Genomic DNA, 20,460 nt, shown 5'->3' on the forward strand with positions numbered 1-20,460 from the left:
TCCTATCTTATCTAGCTTTATGATGAGCCAGTTCCCAGGGAATTATGAGGAGAGACTATCCTTTTGAGTTAACCTGCGACAGCGGGATGTTCATTCCGGCTTCTGCCTTCCACAATACCTGTACTGTGTGCAAAAATAGGTCAACGTGTGAGCCAAAAGCTTCTCTGTTCCAGAGCGAGAACAGCGGGTCATTGCTCTGGTCTGCATTGAAAGGAAGCAGGAGCTCGGCTTTCAAAATAAAGTTGTGTAAAACCACTGGAGAGATACAGAGGACTAACATTTAAAGGTTTTAAAGGACTGCAGGTTGTGTGCATTTATATGAATATAAAACAAAATAACAAGAAACGTGTTCTCACTATCCATTGTAAAGAAAATAATAATAATCAAATCAATCAATCAATCTAGGGCTGCATTTACATTTTGATACTTAGTTTTTCTGCTATTTATATTGCAATAAGAATATAATTTGACAACCGTTTGGAAAGAATTAATAATTTTACATCAATTGGGATGAGTACATTTGCATAAAATATACCAAATTATGCAAAAATATACAATGTAACAATGCATAGATGAAAACAGTAGAATAAAATTAAATAAACAGTATTTCATGGTTTTCTGTGAAGGTTAACAGCACTGAAGTTTAAAATGCAATAATCAAATGTAAATTAACACCATATAGTCTTCATTGTATAAATAAACGCAATTCATCTTAGTTAAAGTGGCAAGCATGATATTTTCTTGTGCCTAAATGGTTTTAATTAGCTTGAAATCTCAATCACAGGCCTTAAAAACACATTAAAATAAAAATCTTCCATACTATTAGAACCTATTATATTGGGTCATGATACATTAATCCCAATGTGACTATTGGAAATTTGAACATTGCGATATTGATGCTGGAACAAAATATTGTGCAGCCCTAAATCAATTAATCAATATTCCAGTCTATTTATTAAGTGATGATGAAAGTTCTAATAGTAAATAAAATGTACCAACACATGTTCATTGGAAATATGTGCCTACATTTATCTGAATACGCAAAAATGTACTTTAACAGTTTGGCAGCAGTTTCTATGTTATTTACTTTCTGGGGCAGTGTGACTCAAACAACATTTGTTCCTTTTCACACTAAAGATATTTACAGTGACATAATATCGATGAATAAAGGACTATTTTCATGCTGTTTTTTGTGCAACACCAAATAAACACCACAGAACAACTTAACGGTATGATTTGTCATGGAACACATTTGCTTCTCTTATCTACACTGTCAAAAAATGACAGTATTAATGGCAATTTTGGTTGCCATTTCCCAAGCACAGTTCCTAGTACAGTTTGGGAGGCAGTCAGTTTAAAACTAGATTTAAGAGACATCTATTTGCATTAGCATACACATAAAACACATAAATGATTTTGACATTTAAAACCTCTAAAGCAGTGGTTCTTAAACTGTGGTACGTGTACCACTAGTGGTACGCAGGCTTCCTTCTAGTGGTACGCAGAGGAATTAAATATGTAATGTACATGCTACACACATTTCAAAATTTATCAAAAATGATGTATATAATATGCCATATATGACATATAGCCTATATTTCTGAGGTAATCTGCCAAGTTTTTTAACTGTGCAGAGTTGTAGCTACTTTACTATGCCTACTATGCTACTGTATTTCAATACTGCTCATTTTGGTGGTACTTGGAGAGACAATTTTTTTCTGAGGTGGTACTTGATGAAAAACGTTTGACAACCACTGCTCTAAAGGATTGTAAGGCTACATTAATTAGGGCAACCAGAACTGGGAACACTTCCCAAAAAACATTATAATTCGAAGGCCATCTACGCTTCTGCTAGTCTGTTTTTCCTTATCCTAAGGTCTCCATAATCCTAGATCAGGTCATATCCTAAGCAGATGCTGTGGCAGTCATGAAGGAGTGAAGAGCGTGAGACTGGTTCCTAAAAAGATCCAGTGTCCGCATTGATCCCGTAAGCCAGCCTATACACCCACCGGTGACCTACTCACACCTGCAGCTTCTCCATGAATTGTCTAACGTTCTCCAGCCTCCGGTGCCTAGACTGAAACTCGAAGTTTGGGCAGTGGAGAAATGGTCACCCTCAACTGAGCCTGGTTTCTCTCAAGGTTTTTTTTTTTCCTTAATTTCTGTCAACTGTAATGTTTTGTTCTTCGCCACTGGCTTGCTTGGTTTAGGACTTGTGGAGCTGCGCATCGATGGATTTGCTCTTCAGTGTATGGATTTTCAGTAGTGAAAATTAAACCACACTGAACTGAACTAAACTGCACTTCAACTCTGAAAACTGGACTAACAAAGTTTTAATTCTATGTGAAGCTGCTTTGACATAATCTACACTTTAAAAACACTAGAAATAAAGATGAATTGAATTCAATTGAATGCAGAGCGCTTAGTTTGAGTCCAGTGAAACACGGTTCAACAAAAGAGATAGGAATTAGAGAGATAGAAGCAATGCAAAATCAAGGTAAAACTATATAGTTGCAGTGCACTTTTCTCTCATGGATGTTTTGGCTCTGTGCAGAACCGTGTTAGACTGGCAGTGTGTGTGTCTGTGTGTGTGTGCGTGTGCGTTTGACGTCGCCACACTGTTGCTTAGCTGCTAGTTGCTCCAAAGAGCTATTTATTTCTAAAATTTTTTTATTCAAAAATGTAAATAACGGGAAAAAAGGAGTCTCAAAAACAGAAATATCTGGTCGGTGTTTATAGCTTGTTTACATTACACTTCCATTACCATGCCAATGGCTGATACATTTGTTTCAAATTCCAAAGAGTTACATAATGTGGAAAATGAAACGGTTTTCTGAGGCAAGTGGACTCGACAAGAAATGGAATGGTTACACAACCAAACCGTTCAGCCCAATAGTGGAAAAGCAGCTAAAATGTACCCTAAGTAACATTTCAGATGTGCAAAAATGTACACAGCGCCTTCTATTGGATTTGCCATCTGAAATGGGCAACGAAATGTATCGAGGGCAATGTATTTTTTACTTCGCAAAAATGCTGAGGCCCATATTTCCAATGAGTTAAAATTACGTTATGACTTACCTTCAATACTAAACATTTGAAAATAGTTTTGCCATTTAAAATCATATGATCAGAGTTTAAAAGCTAATTATTTAACATTTTAAAACACTTAATTCAAATGATTTAAACACCCAAGGACTCTTCCTAGAAAATAATCATTACATTTTTACATACTGTAATCTCATTGCAATGTGACTTTGAAACTTCACATGGCTTTTGCATTGAGATTTGGCTCTAAGTGACTGTTTTGCAAGAGTGGAGCAGAAATCAAGATCTTTTCAGAGGCAGCTGTCAAACAGTCAAATCATGGGGAAAATGTGCTGAAATGTGCTGAAGGCTTCAACTCTGCTCTTTAAGTCTTATATAATAATAAGTCATGATTACAGACTACTGTATTTCTAAATTGCCTTTATAAAAAAGAAAAAAAGCAATATAAGCATTATTAAAATTAACCATATTGAAACTCAAATATATAAATGACTGTCAACAAAACTGTTTCCTAAACCCACATCTACATTTAAAAAAAACTGATTTCTGGTCGCCATCTAACTAATAAAAAAAAAAATTGTCAGATAAATGCATATCCATTTATACATACCTTTAAATAGATTCAGTATTCTACTTTGTTCCCACAAAATACTCAGGTAATCAAGCCCATTTTGTGTCATCACTGTTCATTACATCATAATGACATCATGTGAAACTCCTAACAAATCCTCAATGCAAATTCACATTACAATCCGAATATTTTAGACAACAAAAATGTGATGAGTGCAAGACGCCTAATTAAATCTAAATCCTCCTCTGTGTACGAAACCTAAAGCTGATGATGAACTCCCAACTCCTGTCCCAGCATGTCTTCAAGCACAACCCTGTGACAGCTATCTTTAAATCACTGAGTGTAATGCTTTTCAAACTTAAGGAGAGGCCGTATGAAAGGCGCATGATTCAACCTTACAGTACATGAAACACACTAACAAGACCTTCATGTTCATGGGTTAAAAACCACAGAAAAATCTGCATGCTGCACCCATATAGATAATACTCAAGGGGGTTTTATGCGTTTTGCAATTTCTTTTGTGCGTAAAGTTGCTGTTTGCGCATGAAAAAGCTCAAAAGGCCCGCTTGTTGACTGGGGATGCCTGGTTTTTTTGTGTTAGCAATGTTTAGACTTCATGAGAGATATATAAGCTAACACAGTATATGCATTTTCTTCTACAGCAGCTTAAATGCAGAAACATAATCAATATTATGTGAATCTGTGTGTGTTTTTTTTGGTCCTATACTTTATATTAAGTGGCCTTAACTAATATGTACTTACACAGGAATTAATAGTTTGTTACAATGTACTTATTGTGTAAATACATGTATTTACTGTGTGCTTAGGCTTGATTAAATACATGTATGCAATTACATCTGTAATTAACTTTTGTACAACACTTTTCAACACTGTTGACCATCTCTTACACCCTAACCCTAATCCCTTACACCTTAACCCACCCTTAAACCTACCCATGCTACCAAACCTGTCCATAACCCAACCTCTATCCCAACTCAAAAGCACCACAAGTGTTCTCAAACACATTATAAACAAAGTCAGTACATTGTATTTATTTTTTGATGTAAGTACATAGTAGTTAAGGACACTTTATATGAAGTGGGACCGTTTTTTTTTCTTACATAATCTTGTGTAGTTAGTTGATGCACAAAATAATTTAATAAAATAGTCACTAGGCCTGCAAAATATATAATTTTAGCAACAATATCGCAATGTGATCATTTGCAATAGTCACATACTGTAGCAAGATATGTACTGTCAAGTCTGGAAATATAATTTGTAATTTGCATGTTTTTGAGGCCTGTGATGGTTTGAGGAATTTAAATGCATTTCATTCATTCATTCATTCATTCATTCATTCATTCATTTTCCTTCAGCTTAGTCTCTATTCGAGAAGTCACCACAGCGGAATGAACTGCCAACTATTCCAGCATATGTTTAAGTATTTTATGTTTTGTCAGTTCAGTATCTAATTCATACGGGTTCAGCTGTAAGAAAATGTATGATTTTGAAAAAGAGATGTGGCACTCAACCTTGCTCCTAAACCCGATAAGCAAATCGTATTAAATTGTACGATACGAATTAGAAATCACAAAGTTACGAATTGTTGTGAGATTGTGTTGGTTTTATTCACCAGATACCCTTCCAGTTGCAACCCAGTATTGGGAAACACCCATACACACTCATTCACATGCACACTCATACACTACGGACAATTTAGTTTATTTAACTCACCTATACTGCATGTCTTTGGCCTGTGGGGGAAACAAGAGCGGTTGGAGGGAACCTACGTGAACACTAGGAGAACATGTAAACTCCAAACCGAAATGCCAACTCGGGGCTCGAACCAGCGACCCTCTTGCTTTGAGGTTACAGTGCTAACCATTGAGCCACCGTGCCACCTAAAAGCATTTTCTTTAAAGAAATTGTACCAATTGTAACTTTAATATTGATTAATTTTATTGAATTATTTATACAATTAAGACTGCACACTATTATTTTACATTTGCTTAATAAATTGCTCTACCTAAATACTGTTAGACTCCTCTGAAAACCACAAAACACTGTTTTTTTTATTTTTATCTTATTGTATTTATCCATACTCAAAGATTGTTTATTATATTTTATGTAGATGCGCTGCCCTAGAATCATCCCATTCAATCTAAAATGATCAATTCCTTCCAAATAAAAATAATCAAGCCATCTGATGAAATTGTATTCATATCACAATATACAGTTGAAGTCATAATTGTTAGCCCCCGTTGTTTTTTTCCTCCCCCTTTTTTAAATATTTCCCAAATGATGTTTAACAGAGCAAGGACATTTTCACAGTATGTCTGATAATATTTTTTCTTCTAGAGAAAGTCTTATTTGTTTTATTTCGGCTAGAATAAAAACAGTTTTTAGTTTTTTCAAAGCCATTTTAAGGACAAAATTATTTGCCTCTTTAAGCAATTTTTTTCGATAGTCTACAGAACAAAAAAAACTTTCTTTTTTGAGTGCACAAAAATCATGTTTGATGAAATAAAAGGACTGCTTAAAATTATAACTGCAAGAAAAGTGAACAACTTATTTGCAATATGCATCTAAAAGTCTATTAAAATGTATCCAAGCCAAGCTTCTAAATTGTAACATCCAAACTCAAAAAAAAAAAAAAAGAGTTATTAATCAATTGAGAACCTGAATGTCATATGTCCAGATTCACTAACATTTCAAACAAGCACAAACTCTTAAAAGACAACTGTGAGGATTAAATAAGGTGTGGCGGCTGACCATGTTGCGTAACAAATACATTTGCAGGTGTTTCCCTTTCAAAGCTGAAGTGAGGAGATTATTTAAATGAATCATGCAACATAATTTACTAGGATTATAAGTGGTTAATTTACTTTATGTCATTACTAAAAATCAAGTCTAAACACATTTTGCAAATTAGTTGCTTTAATAGGAGAAATACAGAGAATGGACAGCCAGTGTGTGGCATTTTAAATGTGTTATTTATTTTGTAATTATTACTATTTATTATAAAAAAGGCTTTAATGCTAGCTCACATTATAAAATATCAATATAAAGATTTGTATAAAAATATTTATATTAGATCGGAAAATACAATAGTATTATATTATATTATATTATATTATATTATATTATATTATATTATATTATATTATATTATATTATATTATATTATATTATATTATATTATATTAATATTGGAAGGAATATTGTTTCTCTGTGCTATTACTGTAATAATCTTTACTGTAATAGGCCTATTCTTTTTGTCCTTAAAATGTTTTTTTTAGACCTGTACCTTTTTAATAACTTCTAATATCTAATATACAGTGCTCAGTATAAATGAGTACCAGCTAAATCACCCTCCAAGCCAAAACCGGTAATTCACTAAAGCTAAGCAGGGTTGTGCCTGGTCATTACCTGGATGGGAGACCACATGGGAAAACTAGGTTGCTGTTGGAAGTGGTGTTAGTGAGACCAGAAGCAGACGCTCAACCTGCGGTCTGTGTGAGTACTAATGCCCCAGTATAGTGAAGGGGACACTATACTGTCAGTGAGTGCGGTCTTTCAGATGCGACGTTAAACTGAGGCCCTGACTCTCTGTGGTCATTTAATATGGCAGTACTCGTAGAAGAGTAGGGGTGTAACCCTGATGTGCTGGCCAAATTCCCACTATAAGCCCTTACTGATCATGCTCTCCCAATTATCCCCATCCACCCAATTGGCACTATCACTGTCTCTCCACTCCATCAATAGCTGGTGTGTCGTCAGTGCACTGGCAGTGTTGCCAACTGGATGCTGCACACTGATGGTGGTGTGGAGAGATCCTCCTCATTGTGAAGCGCTTTGGGTTTATACACAATAAATGCACTATTTAAATACACATTACACTGCATTTTGAAAATGAATATTTTATCAATTTATCTTAGTCCCTTTATTAATCTAGGGTTGCTACAGTGGGATGAACCGCCAACTTATCCAGCATATGTTTTATGAAGCGGATGACCTTCCGGCTGCAACCCATCACTGGGAAACCTCCATACACACTTATTCACACTCATACACTACAGACAATTTAGCCTACCCAATTCACCTGTACCACGTCTTTGGACTTGTGGGGGAAACCGAAGCACCCGGAGGAAACCCAATCGATCACGGGAAGAACATGCAAACTCCACACAGAAATGGCAACTGACCCAGGCGAGGCTCAAACCAGCAAGCTTCTTGCTGTGAGGAGAACGTGCTACCCACTGCGCCACTGTGCAGCCTTTAAATGAATATATTTAATAAAATAATATTTCAGTCATCTAACATCTTTAGAAACATAAAGAAAATACATTTAAATCAAATTACAAACTACAAGGTTTTTAACTAAACTTTTTTTATATCTTTGGTTTCTCCTGATTTTTCCCTGACATATACATTTAGTTGTACTCATTTTTGACCATTATCGTAGATTATTTTGTTAGATTAGCTTCAGATTTGGATTTGGATAATGTATGTGCAAAAATTTAATATTGTACTCATATATGCTAGTGTAGGTAGATCTTTCTTATATCTGGCATCTAAACTCAGGAACAGCCTTTCTAGCACAGTTCGGGAGGCAGATACATTCTGTCAGTTTAAAACTAGATAAAAGACACATCTCTTTGCATTAGCATAAACATAAAACACAAATTCTGTTGAAATAAAATCCTCTAAAGCAGGGGTCTCAAACTCAATTTACCTGGGGGCCGCAGGAGGCAAAGTCTGGGTGAGGCTGGGCCGCATAAGGGATTTCACAAAAAAAAAAGTCCTCAAATGTCATTATTAACAGTTTTAATTATTTCTTCTGAACATGAAGTGTCCTGAACATTAATAGAACATTGAGTGAAGATTATGAACAGTTCTTCTGAACATGGCATCTTTTGCCTACTCCTTGCTGCCAGAGACTTGACAGCGCTTCTTTTCACAAATCTGAACCACATTTGGCTTTAGAGAGGAAGCAGTTGAGACCCTCAGTATGGAACTTGGGGGGGGGGGTGATTGGTGCAGATCTGCAGAGTGGATGCGCGCGTACTGAAGAGCGGTGTTATCGCGCGCGTACTGAAGAGTGGTGTTATCGCGCGCGTACTGATCAGCTGTGTTGTCGCGCGTGTAATCAAGAGCGGTGTTGTCGCGCGCCTACTAAAGGGCGGGACCGAAGGTGTGCCGCGTCGCGGGGGCACTTTTGATCATTTTGGAAGGGCACTTTCTATCCAAGACTAAAAAGGGCATGTGCACTGCACAGGTTGAGCCCTATGTGTGCACGTGCCTGCCCTCACCTAAAAAAAAGGCATATATATGTATAAATAAAACACCCCCACCCCACTCCAGTCACATCAGTCTGTACCAGTCTGTATCTACCTATAATATATATAAGATGCAGGCTGTAGCTAGGTAGGTGGCAGGCTGCAGATAGGTAGCTAAGTGGCAGGCAGGGGCGGGAACAGCTTACCTTGGTTCTGGCCGGCGCGAGTTCCCTCCCGTCACTTCCCGCCCATCACAGCGTGTAACAAAGAAGCGGGGTGCGTGGTGATGTCACCGGCATCCCCGCCCCTTTGTTTACACGGCGGGCGGGGAATGCCAATGACCGCTGTGTACGGATAGAATCAGCGCTGATTCTGTCAGTGTACAGCGGTCGGCGCGGGCCACAAAATATTGCACTGAGGGCCGCAAATGGCCTGCGGGCCGCGAGTTTGAGACCCCTGCTCTAAAGGATTGCTAGTCTGCATTAATTTGGGCAACCGGAGCCGGGAACACTTAAAGACATTGTAATTTGAACGGCAACTGCGCTTATGTTAGTATTTTTTCATTATTCCTGAGGTTTCCATAATCTTGGACCAGGCCGTGTCCTGAGCAGCTGCTGTGGTGGTCATGGGGAAGTAGAGAGCATGACACTGATCCTTGTAAGTCCGCAGCGACAGACGAGTCCGCACATTGATTCTGACAGACAGCCTGTACACCAGCCGGTAACCTCTATGTCTAGTGTTCTCCAGTCTCCGGCGCCTAGACTGCGGCTCTGCACAAGACGTTTGGCCGTAGGAGAAATGGTTGTGCCCAACTGAGCCTGGCTTCTCTCGAGGTTTTTTAATTCTTCACTTTCGCCAATTGGTGAAGTTTTTTCCTCGCCGCTGTTGCCAGTGGCTTGCATGGTTTGGGATAGAGATCTGCGCGGGACTAAATTTTGAATCCCGCTCCCGCCCGCACCCACCAGGTTTTAGTCCGAACCCGACCGCTCCCGCTTACATTGAGCATTTGTTGTCCCGCTGCCCGACCCGCCCCGTTTTCTACCTGCTGCGCCCGATCCCGCTAAAGAGCGGGGGGAGAACAAAACCGAAAACCACCCAGCTATACGGAGTCCAGACAGCCTATAACAAGCTGTCTGTTTAAACACACACACACATAAGCACCAAGCACACACACACAGACAAAGCTCTCTCTCTCTCTCATTCGCGCGCACACACACACACACACACACCTCATTTGCGCGTGCGCACACACATACACACACAGCAACAAACAAGCTAAAAACAACATTGCGCTATTTCATTTACACACATACATACGCGTGCCCGCTCGGGAGTCGGGAGCAATACTGCTAGATGGCCCGCTCCCGTCCCAAATTAAACCTGTTACCGACCGCTCCCTCGCTTTATCCGGAAATGTATTCTCGCACCGCAGAAATCTGTTCGGGTCCTGCGGCTTGTTGAGCAGCTGTTTGAACCAGTTTGAACTCTCAGCAGTGAATATTAAACCACACTGAACTGAACTAAATTGAACTTCAACACTGAAAACTGAACGGACACTGTTTCAATTTACTATAATCTTCTATGTGAAGCTGCTTTGACACAATCTACATTGTAAAAGTGCTATAGAAATAAAGATCAATATAACTGAATATGCTGAGAATAATTTCACAAATTAGCAGCTCAGAAATGTAAATTACATGTGAAATTTTACTTTTGTATGTCAAGCATGTGCTCCACCATCACCATTGTTTTCTTTGTAAACAAGTCACCCCAGAAAACCCTTAAAGCTCATTGCTGAATTATGTCAAAATACATATTTTGCCAAACTAATCAACATGTTTGAGTGTAGTACACAGCAGAGCTCTTTCAATATACACCTGTCATGATCTTATCACCTGCAGGCTGGTTGACAGCAACAGTTACAATAAAGGACAACTCCCTCCGACACTTTCCTTGCAAAATTATGACTACTGTGGGTCCAATCTAAATGGGCGTCAACACTCTGTCTCCTCTGGGAATTACTGAGTCCATTCTTTCAGTGAGACACACCCTACACCCTGCAGGTACTTCACTTATGCTCAAACGCTGAAATTGTTGTCATATTAGCATGTGCGTGCAACTACACACACACAAAAGCCTGGCTTGCACTAAAGCTTGTTCTCCCGGCTCATCTCACAAGTTTAAAAAAAAAAAAAACAGAGAGAAAGTGTGTGCATAATAGTGATGGGAAGTTCGGATCATTTTACTGACTCGGATCTTTGAGTCTCGTTCATTAAGATGAACGAATCTTTTTTCGAGTCATTTCGTTCATATGGTTCAATTTGCCAAAATATTATTAAAATGTTACGAATTGCTTCCAAACACATCTACAACTAGCCCTAAAGGTTGATCACACATCAAATAAGTCATAAGTAGAATATAAGAAGGAGAAAATAATAATTCAATGTTGACCTGCTCTTTTGTCTTTGGGCATTTTTGCCTCTTTGCTCAGCTCACCTCTTCATATGTCAGGGGTTTATTCACGTTACACTGACAGTCACATATTATCTTAACCAATGCACAGCCGATAGGAGCCATAATCGTTCGTTCATCACGTGACAGAATGACTCAAACCCGAGGACTAGAGAGATGAACGGTTCAATTCTTTTTCCGGCTCTAAATGCGAATGATTGGCCTTTGAGGAACGAGTGACTCCGACCTGATAGAGGACTCGAGAGATAAACGGATGACAACTTTTTCCGGCTTTAAACGCATATGATTGGCTCGTGATGAACGAGTGACTCAGACCAAATAGAGGACTCGAGAGGTGAGCGAATCAATTCTTTTTCCGGCTCTAAACGCGTATGATTGGCTTCTGTGATGAAGACTTGAAATTAACGATACTACCTGCACAAATGTGCGCACGCGCGGATGAACAAATCACTCCCTGAGAGGACTCGTAGTTCCCGAGTCATATCGAAGATTCGTTCAAAATGAACGAATCGTTCGTGAACTACCCATTACTAGTGCATAACACTGCATATTGATTGTGTGTTACATGGAATGAGGTTAAGAAAACAGGACAAGGGTGACTTTAGATGTGTGTCTGTGTATGTTTATGTGTAAGCCATATGAATGTATTTAAAAAGTATTGAGCAATTCCAGCGTTATATACATTTAAAGTCAGAATTATTAGCCCCCTGTTTATTTTTCCCCAATTTCTGTTTAACAGAGAGATTTTTGCAACACATTTCTAAACATAATAGTTTTAATAACTCATTTCTAATAACTGATTTATTTTATCTTTGCCATGAAGACAGTACATAATATTTGACTAGATATTTTTCAAGACACTTCTATACAATTTAAAGTGACATTTAAATGCTTAACTAGGTTAATTAGGCTAACTAGGCAGGTTAGGGTATTTAGGCAAGTTATTGTATAATGATGGTTTGTACTTTAGACTATCAAAAAATATAACTTAAAGGAGCTAATGATTTTGACCTTAAAATGGTTTTTAAAAATTAAAAACACCAGAAAATATATTGCAAAAACCAAAATTGGAATATGTATTTAAAAAATAAAAAATAAATAAAAAATCACTTTCTTTTTTGTATGCGTTTTCCATACTGTCCCTATTTCTTTTGATATGAGGTTGTACTTTTTGCATTTAAAAGCTGCGTTACGCATGTGACATCTATCAGTTATGCATCTGACAGATGTGAAATCGGTACTTGTGTGACTTTGGTAAAGCAAATGAAATTGTTTTAAAAACAATGCCAGACATTTTTGAGTAAAAAAGCCTACACAAACAACTTTTTTTTCATGGCAACCTTGACATTTGCTTGGAACTGCTCATTAGATGCTACTGAACATGTGCTTGTTAGAGTGGAGGGTAGATGTTATTTTGTTACCTCAGATGGTTCAGGACTCTTGACTGGACTGGATAACTGGCTGAAGACTGTTGTTTGTCCATTTATGTTCTGAATAGTAAAAACAAAAGAAATATCATAAATGAATCAGGCAGAGTTGCATAACATTCTGTCTCACAGGTCTTTCTTCCTTAATTTGAATTGAAATTGAATGGGTTTAGATTTACAGACATATTAAATAAAAAATAAGTCAACAAAAAAAACTACACATTAAGACACATAACCTTACAGTTGAAGTCAGAATTATTAGCCCCCTGAATTATCAACCCCCCTGTTTATTTTTTCCCTAATTTCTGTTTAACGGAGAGAAGATTTGTTTAACACATTTCTAAACATAACAGTTTTAATAACTCATTTCTAATAACTGATTTATTTTATCTTTGCCATGATGACAGTAAATAATATTTGACTAGATATTTTTCAAGACACTTCTGTACAGCTTAAAGTGACATTTAAAGGCTTAACTGGGTTAATTACTGTAGGTTAACTAGGCAGGTTAAGGTAATTAGGCAAGATATTATATAATGATGGTTTGTTCTGTAGACTATCGAAAAAAAATTAGCTTAAAGGCACTAATAATTTTGACCTTAAAATGGCTTTTAAAATTTTTTTAATGCTTTTATTTAAGCCAAAATAAAAAAAATAAGACTTTCTCCAGAAGAAAAAACATTATCAGACATACTGTGCAATGTGTATTTCTTCAAACTATTTATATTTATATAAATATTAGTTATGTTTATACAAAAAAAGTAACCAGTGCGCAAAAATATAAAGCTACAGATAACCATTTACATTTGGAAGCCAATAATTGATGCATTTAGTCAATGCAAAACAACACAACAAACGACAACAGATTTTGTTTAAAATATTGACTGCAGAAAACAAGGAAACATCTAAATATTTTTTTTCGCAAAATCAAGTTCTCTTTTTTTCATGGGGAAAAACACTGCCAATACAATGTTGTCTTTCCTCTACCAAAGCTCTTTTAAACTGTGCGTCTGCTGCACACAACATGTCCTGTCATGAAGTTCACCAACTAGCGGATATAATCCATAATTGACTGAAAATTTATTCTGTGATCAGGCCAATAAGTTCAAGCTGTCAGTCCAATTTTAGTTTCATTGTATAGTTGACTTTTGTTTGAATCTACCCCAGCCTGTGTGGTTTTATTGTGCTTTTATTCTGTAATTGGAATTTTAAGTTGAAAGACAGTTCTGGGTGTTTAAAGGCAACTGCAAGAGATAACAAACATCTTCATTTGGACTTTATTTGGATAGCAAAGCCCATCTTCCCATTGTCATGTCCCACCAGCTTCTTCTCTTCATTTCAACAACTGAACATTTGAATGTTCAAGAACTGACTTGCATTGACCTGTTTAACAGGTTTGCTACTAATTTATTATGTAAGATTTAATAAAGTGGTCTTTACAGGGTGATCACATTGCTGTTTGTTTACTTCAGTGTTTCTACACATACTTGATTTAAAATGATCAGAAGCAGAATGAGCTTTACATGCGCAAACACCCAAGAAATTTGTTTGGTTTAAAAGAGCTCAGGGTATATACTGTACATACATATCAACACAAGAGGACAGAGAGGACATTAAATTAAGAAAAAACAACTAAGCAATAAAATTACATGTAGAGTAGTCAACATTTGAAGTGGATCAAATCCTTTAATCAAAGTTAACTATTGAACAAGTTAATCAGTACAAAATTAAGGAATTAACAACAGCACAATCAGAGTCAGAATATCTGCTGAGGATTTTACTCACTCAGTGTTTTAAACATTAAATGCTTGCATCTTAAAAACAGTTTCTTTGTCTGAATTAGAAATAATAAGATGTGAAAAATGTTTTAATTTTATAAAATGTTTAATTTAGAAAAATATAGTTTAATTTAATACCATTAAATAAATAAACAGGGCGACGCAGTGGTGCAGTAGGTAGTGCTGTTGCTTCACAGCAAGAAGGTTGCTGGTTCGAGCCTCGGCTAGGTCAGTTGGTGTTTCTGTGTGGAGTTTGCATGTTCTCCCTGCCTTCGCGTGGGTATCCTCTGGGTGCTCCGGTTTCCCCCACAGTCCAAAGACATGCGGTACAGGTGAATTGGGTAAGCTAAATTGTCCATAGTGTGTAAGAGTGTATGGAGGGTTGTTCATAGTGTATGGAGGTTTAACAGAGATGGGTTGCAGCAGGAAGGGCATCCGCTGCATAAAACATGTGCTGGGTAAGTTAGCGGTTCATTCGGCTGTGGGGACCCCAGAATAATAAAGGGACTAAGCCGAAAAGAAAATGAATGAATGAATGAATGAATGAATGAATGAATGAAATAAACGATAAAAAAAATCTGTTAATTAACAGTTCCTGTGGTTTGTGATTCACATGTGTTTCCCATTTATTTATGGTTGTGAATTGCATTATAGGACGTCAATCTCTGCTCTGTTGACTTTTGATGTTGAAAATTCAACATCAATTAACAAAATTGACTTTTGCTGAAATTTTTGTAGTTTAAAATAAAATAATGCATATTATATTGAGAAATTTGTATGTACAATAACTCAAAATGTGCTGGAAGTTTATTACAAAGTTTTTGTAGTATTATATACAACATCAACTCAGACAATAAATCACTTTAAACTATTAAAAATGCTAATAAAAGCCACTTTTCAACTTGTCAAAAAATAATTTGTTATTTTTGTTTAAATTTGTTTCACTTAATAATTTGTTTAACTTGTTAAAAATAATCAAGGTGCCATAATGCATTTCAAAAGCATAAATGGGGAAAATAATTAAAAATATGAATCACAAAATACGGAAATTTGCTAATTTATGGATATTGTTTACAGTGATAGCCAATAAAACAGAACGCTTCAAGAGAAAATGTTATATCATAAGAAAGATCTATCGCAATACTCAACAACATCGCATATTTTTCACTATTGTCCAGCCCTAGATTTAACTGTATGAATAAAAAATAAAAGTATGAACTTGCATAATAAGTGGCTTTTTAGGTTATAGAAAGCATAAACACAATAATAGAACTGTATTTTTCTGGCAATAAAAATAGGTAGCAACTGAGGTGCTAGATTTTCAAGTTGGATGGCCTGAGGGGAAAAAACTGTTTTCATGCCTCGATGTTTTATTGCATAAAGATCTGCAGCGTCTGCCTGAGGGATAAAGTGTGAACAGTTTGTGGCCCGTTTCCTCAATCTGAACATCTTCCTGATTATTACTTGTAATGACGCAGTTCCAAACACCAAAAGTGCACAAAATTTCTTATGTATGCTCTGATTTACTTTTTGTTTTCTGCCCTAAACTGATTTATAACTGTTTAATGTAATCGTCTATTAAAAAATATCAATATCAATATATATTTACTACTATAAAAATCTAATTTTCCTTTTAGCCAATAATGACAGAAAGACAGTGTGAATATATTGGTTCAAAGCCGACTTAAAAACATTGACAATTTTTTACATTTTGCTGTAAACTATAATGGAGTTTAAAGGATTTACATCAAAATCAGTAACATCGTTTTGGGTGTTGACTACAATGAAAAACTCTGCCACATAAAGCAATGTGTTTATTTGTGTGGTAAGCACTTCCAATATACACCTGTCACCTTATCACTGCAGGCTGAGTGACAGCAACTGTTACGATACAGGGCAACTCCCTCCAAACACTTTCCTTGCATTATTATGACTACTATTGGCCTACAATAACATTTAAAAAACAGAACCCATTAGACTGGTATTTTCTGGATGTTGAGTCCAAATTTAACACACATTTTAAGGACGCAAAACAAAAACTCAACAACAACATTGCAAATGTCACACTCTTTTTCATAGATATTTTTCAAAAAATTTAATTTTGATATGATTTTTATTAAGTCACTGTCACTTTGCAAAGCTACTAATAAACATATATCATAATATAATATAATATAATATAATATAATATAATATAATATAATATAATATAATATAATACAGAGGGGGAAAATTCAAAGGGGAAAGCCAATTTTAATAATAAATAATGATAGTTCATTTAATTTAATAATAATTCATGTCTAGAGGTCATGAATTGCTGGAACTATGATGATTGACACCTAGTTTACCATAGCAACATTATGTTGTCATGCACATTTAGCATTTTGTTTATTTCTATTCAGTAAAAGCAAGCAAAAACTTTACGTTTGGCAAGTTAAGCAAAAGCACAGTTTACATGGTAAACGTTTACATTTAAAATGTTGCCATGTCCACTTACTTTAAGCAATATTTATTAAACATAAAGATGCTTAATAAATATTGCTTAAAATAGGTTATCATGTCCACCTATTTTAAGCTATATTTATTTAGCATCTTTAGGTTTAAACAAATCTGTTAATGGAGTAAAAACTAAAAAGTATGTTGTGATGCTTTGGCAAAACAAAGAGTTTGGATTTACTTGTTGCTTTGTTCTTATTTGCTGTTTTTTAAAGGAAGGTTTGGCAACACCAAGTCAAGGGGACACACCTCATTCCCTGTGAATTCCTGCACCACGCATACAGTAGAGCTAGTAAACTCTGATACACATTTAAATATGCCATATATGTCATCGGCAGACTTAGAATTAAGAAATAGAACTTTTGAATATGTAATTACATTACTTAATTGTTGGTTGTCATCATGCGAAAGACTGAAATGTGTGTGAACAGTGTTAATTAGCGCTAAAAGGTAAACTGACAACCAAGCTTAGCTGCAGTGTGTGTGTGTGTGTGTGTGTGTGTGTGTGTGTGTGTGTGTTTGTTTGTGTGTGTGTATCATAGTCGCCTGACTTTCATTTATTATAGATATGATGTAAACACCCAAACGAATGACAAAACAATGAAGTTTTTCAGAAAATCTGTTCCGACAGGCCTAAAAAATTAATTATTAATATCACAGACTTCCAACAGTGATTCATTCAGGGTACAGCACTGGAAGATGGATTTATAGTGTACTCAATATTTAAATCTTGTTGATGTTTTTACACAAAAAGAAGGTTTAGGCTTTAAAATAAAATATAAATTGTTAATACTCTAAAAATATATAAGATATAAAATATGATTTAAATCCACACTCACAACTGAGCAGATAATAGATTGTGTAAGGGCTGATTAATGTCAGATGTAGCACATACATGCTTGATATCAAAAATTTGCTTTGCCAATTGTGCTAAAAATAAAAGCTGTAATTAGATAAAGATAAAGGCAAGAACAAATGAATCAATCATCTGAATTATTTAGTAGCTGCATGCATCCAATAGTCATACCTGACGCTTTAAATATTACAGTGTGAAGATGTGGCGCACTAGTTAATCTGTACCTTGAGACTAAATCCCATAAAGATTGATAAGGTGCATTCATGTCGAATTTCAATGTATAATCTGCTAAAGGAACCAAAATACACTGCTCAAAAAAACAAGGGAACACTTGGAGTTATTGTGCTGTTTAAGTGTTCCCTTTATTTTTGAGCAGTATATTTTCAACAACTGCTGATATTTAAAGGGACAGATCATGCAAAAAATGAAACATTACTAACGATTTACTCACATTCAAGTGGTTAAAAACCTTTATGAGTTTCTGTATTCTGTTGAACACAAAAGAAGATAATTTGAAGAATGTTCAAACCAGCAAAAATTGACTTTCATAGCAGGAAAAACAAATATGGAAGTCGGTGGTTACAGGTTTACAACTTTCTTCAAAATAACCTCTTTAGTGTTCAGAAGAAGAAGAAAAAACATACATGTTTGTGACAAGTAAAGGGTGAGTAAATGATGACAGAATTGAACTATCCCTTTATCTCCAACACATCTTATTTTAGACATTTTCTTAATTTTTTGTCTATTATAATTAGTTGCATAACACTTAGCCTACTGCTACACTTTAAAATAGATATCCAAAAATTCATGCCTATACAAATGTTTTGTCAACTAAGTTAATGCCAGGTTTATTTTAATATTTTTAGCCAGTTTTATTGATATAGGGGCCTAAGTTAAGTTGAAATGACTAGAAAGTTAATTTGATTCAACAAAATAAGCTGCAAGAATGTATGTATTTGTGTTAGAATAACGTGAAGGAATTAAGTTAACAATACTTTCTATAAATTTAAGTGAATTGAGCATAAATTAATTAGGTTGTATCAAAAAAACACCTGAAGAATTGTGTTATTTCAGTTCATTTTAAATAAGTAGTTTGAACAAACAGCACACGTCATTTTTTTAAATGCAATAATGAGATATATTAACACTCATTCATTTGGATAACGATGTACAGCAATAGGAAAATATTAAAAACTCACCACCTGTCTGACGTCGGTCTCGTCGACGCTGCTGAGGCTCACCGGCTGAACGTTCTGTAAGTAAACCGGCTGTACGACGCGCGGCGCCTGACGCACGTACACATAGGACTCGGCGGGCTGCTGCTGGACGGGCACCAGGTACCGAGCGCCCCCGTACATAAAGTTGCCCTCCACCTGACTGTTCATGTACTGGACTGGCTGATACTGAGCTCCCGAGAGATTCACCGTCCGGTAAGTCGTCGAACCTTCGCTTAACCCGACGGGAGACGTCAGGACGGTCTGCTTGCTCGGTTCCGCGACGGTCACGGTCCTCAGGGTGGTCACGCTTTGGCCGTAAGGAAGAGTCATTTCTGCGAGTTGTATGAAGTTTGAACGAGAAATAACATTCAGTTGTTGTTGTGAAGTTCGCGAAGCCCCGGTGCGCCGCTGCCCGACTACTCCTGACGTCTCTCCGGTAAAGTTGTATAAATGAGGAGAGGCGTGTTTTCTCAATCTCTCCTCCCTCAGATCAAATTTCTCACAGTGGAGGTGACGAAGAGCTATTGTTTCTACCCACCTGTCAAAGTTTTCAAACATTACTGAAATAAAATAGAAAGAATTCTTCCAGATTATTGCATAACACATTTTTTACATAATGCATTCAAAACCTGCATACTAGCATTATTTTAATATGTTTAATTAAAACCATAATGCGATCAAGCATACCGTCAACATTTAAAGTGGATCATCACCTTGCTTTCATCATTGTCCAAAGCTATTATACAACATCCATTATTGTCCTATGACAATTTTGAAAAACATGGAAAAAAAACAAAATAAAAACAGGAATAACTTCTAATGCTGACAGCAGACTTTTAATATATTTTATTAATTATACTTAGAAATACATTTTATGTATTTTATTAAATTTATTAGAAATAAACTTTTGTTCTTAAATTCTCAACACAAACACAATACTAAGCAATATTTTAGGTGTTTGTGTTTTTATCCATTATAGATCAACATAATTTGTGGTTGAATTGAGAATTATTTTCTTGGCCTATAAGCTACTATAATATTTTCTTTTTTTTTAATAAAATTAGGGTTTTTTTTAAATAAACTTTATTTATGTTTTACCACAATTATGCATATAATCATTCAAATGTTTTAGTTGTTAATTTGTATATTTTATATACAACTGAGCAATTCCAGTATGATGGATGTGATATATTTGCAGTAAAAACTTAAATTCACAGAGGATGTAGCCTTAACATTAACACTGTATTAAACGTAACACCTGTTTTGTTAAAAAAATCTGAAGAATATCAATGAATGTAAACATTTTATATTTTAAAAAA

The 20,460-nt window shown here is 35.8% G+C and overlaps 1 protein-coding gene across 1 annotated transcript in view; it reads right to left on the minus strand.

Annotated features, from left to right (window-relative positions):
* Positions 1–19,566, minus strand: part of pof1b (POF1B actin binding protein) — a 68,756-nt gene extending 49,190 nt beyond the window's left edge. The window contains exons 1-2 of the mRNA XM_002666059.8: positions 19,124–19,566; positions 12,789–12,857 (exon numbers count right to left, since the gene is read on the minus strand). Coding sequence (XP_002666105.7) covers positions 12,789–12,857; positions 19,124–19,471 — 417 coding nt within the window. The 5' untranslated portion in view covers positions 19,472–19,566. The remainder of the gene's footprint in view (positions 1–12,788; positions 12,858–19,123) is intronic.
* Positions 19,567–20,460: the final 894 nt, after the last annotated feature.

The sequence above is a fragment of the Danio rerio genome, chromosome 21 (assembly GCF_049306965.1).
Source record: "Danio rerio strain Tuebingen ecotype United States chromosome 21, GRCz12tu, whole genome shotgun sequence".
Lineage (NCBI taxonomy): Eukaryota > Metazoa > Chordata > Actinopteri > Cypriniformes > Danionidae > Danio > Danio rerio.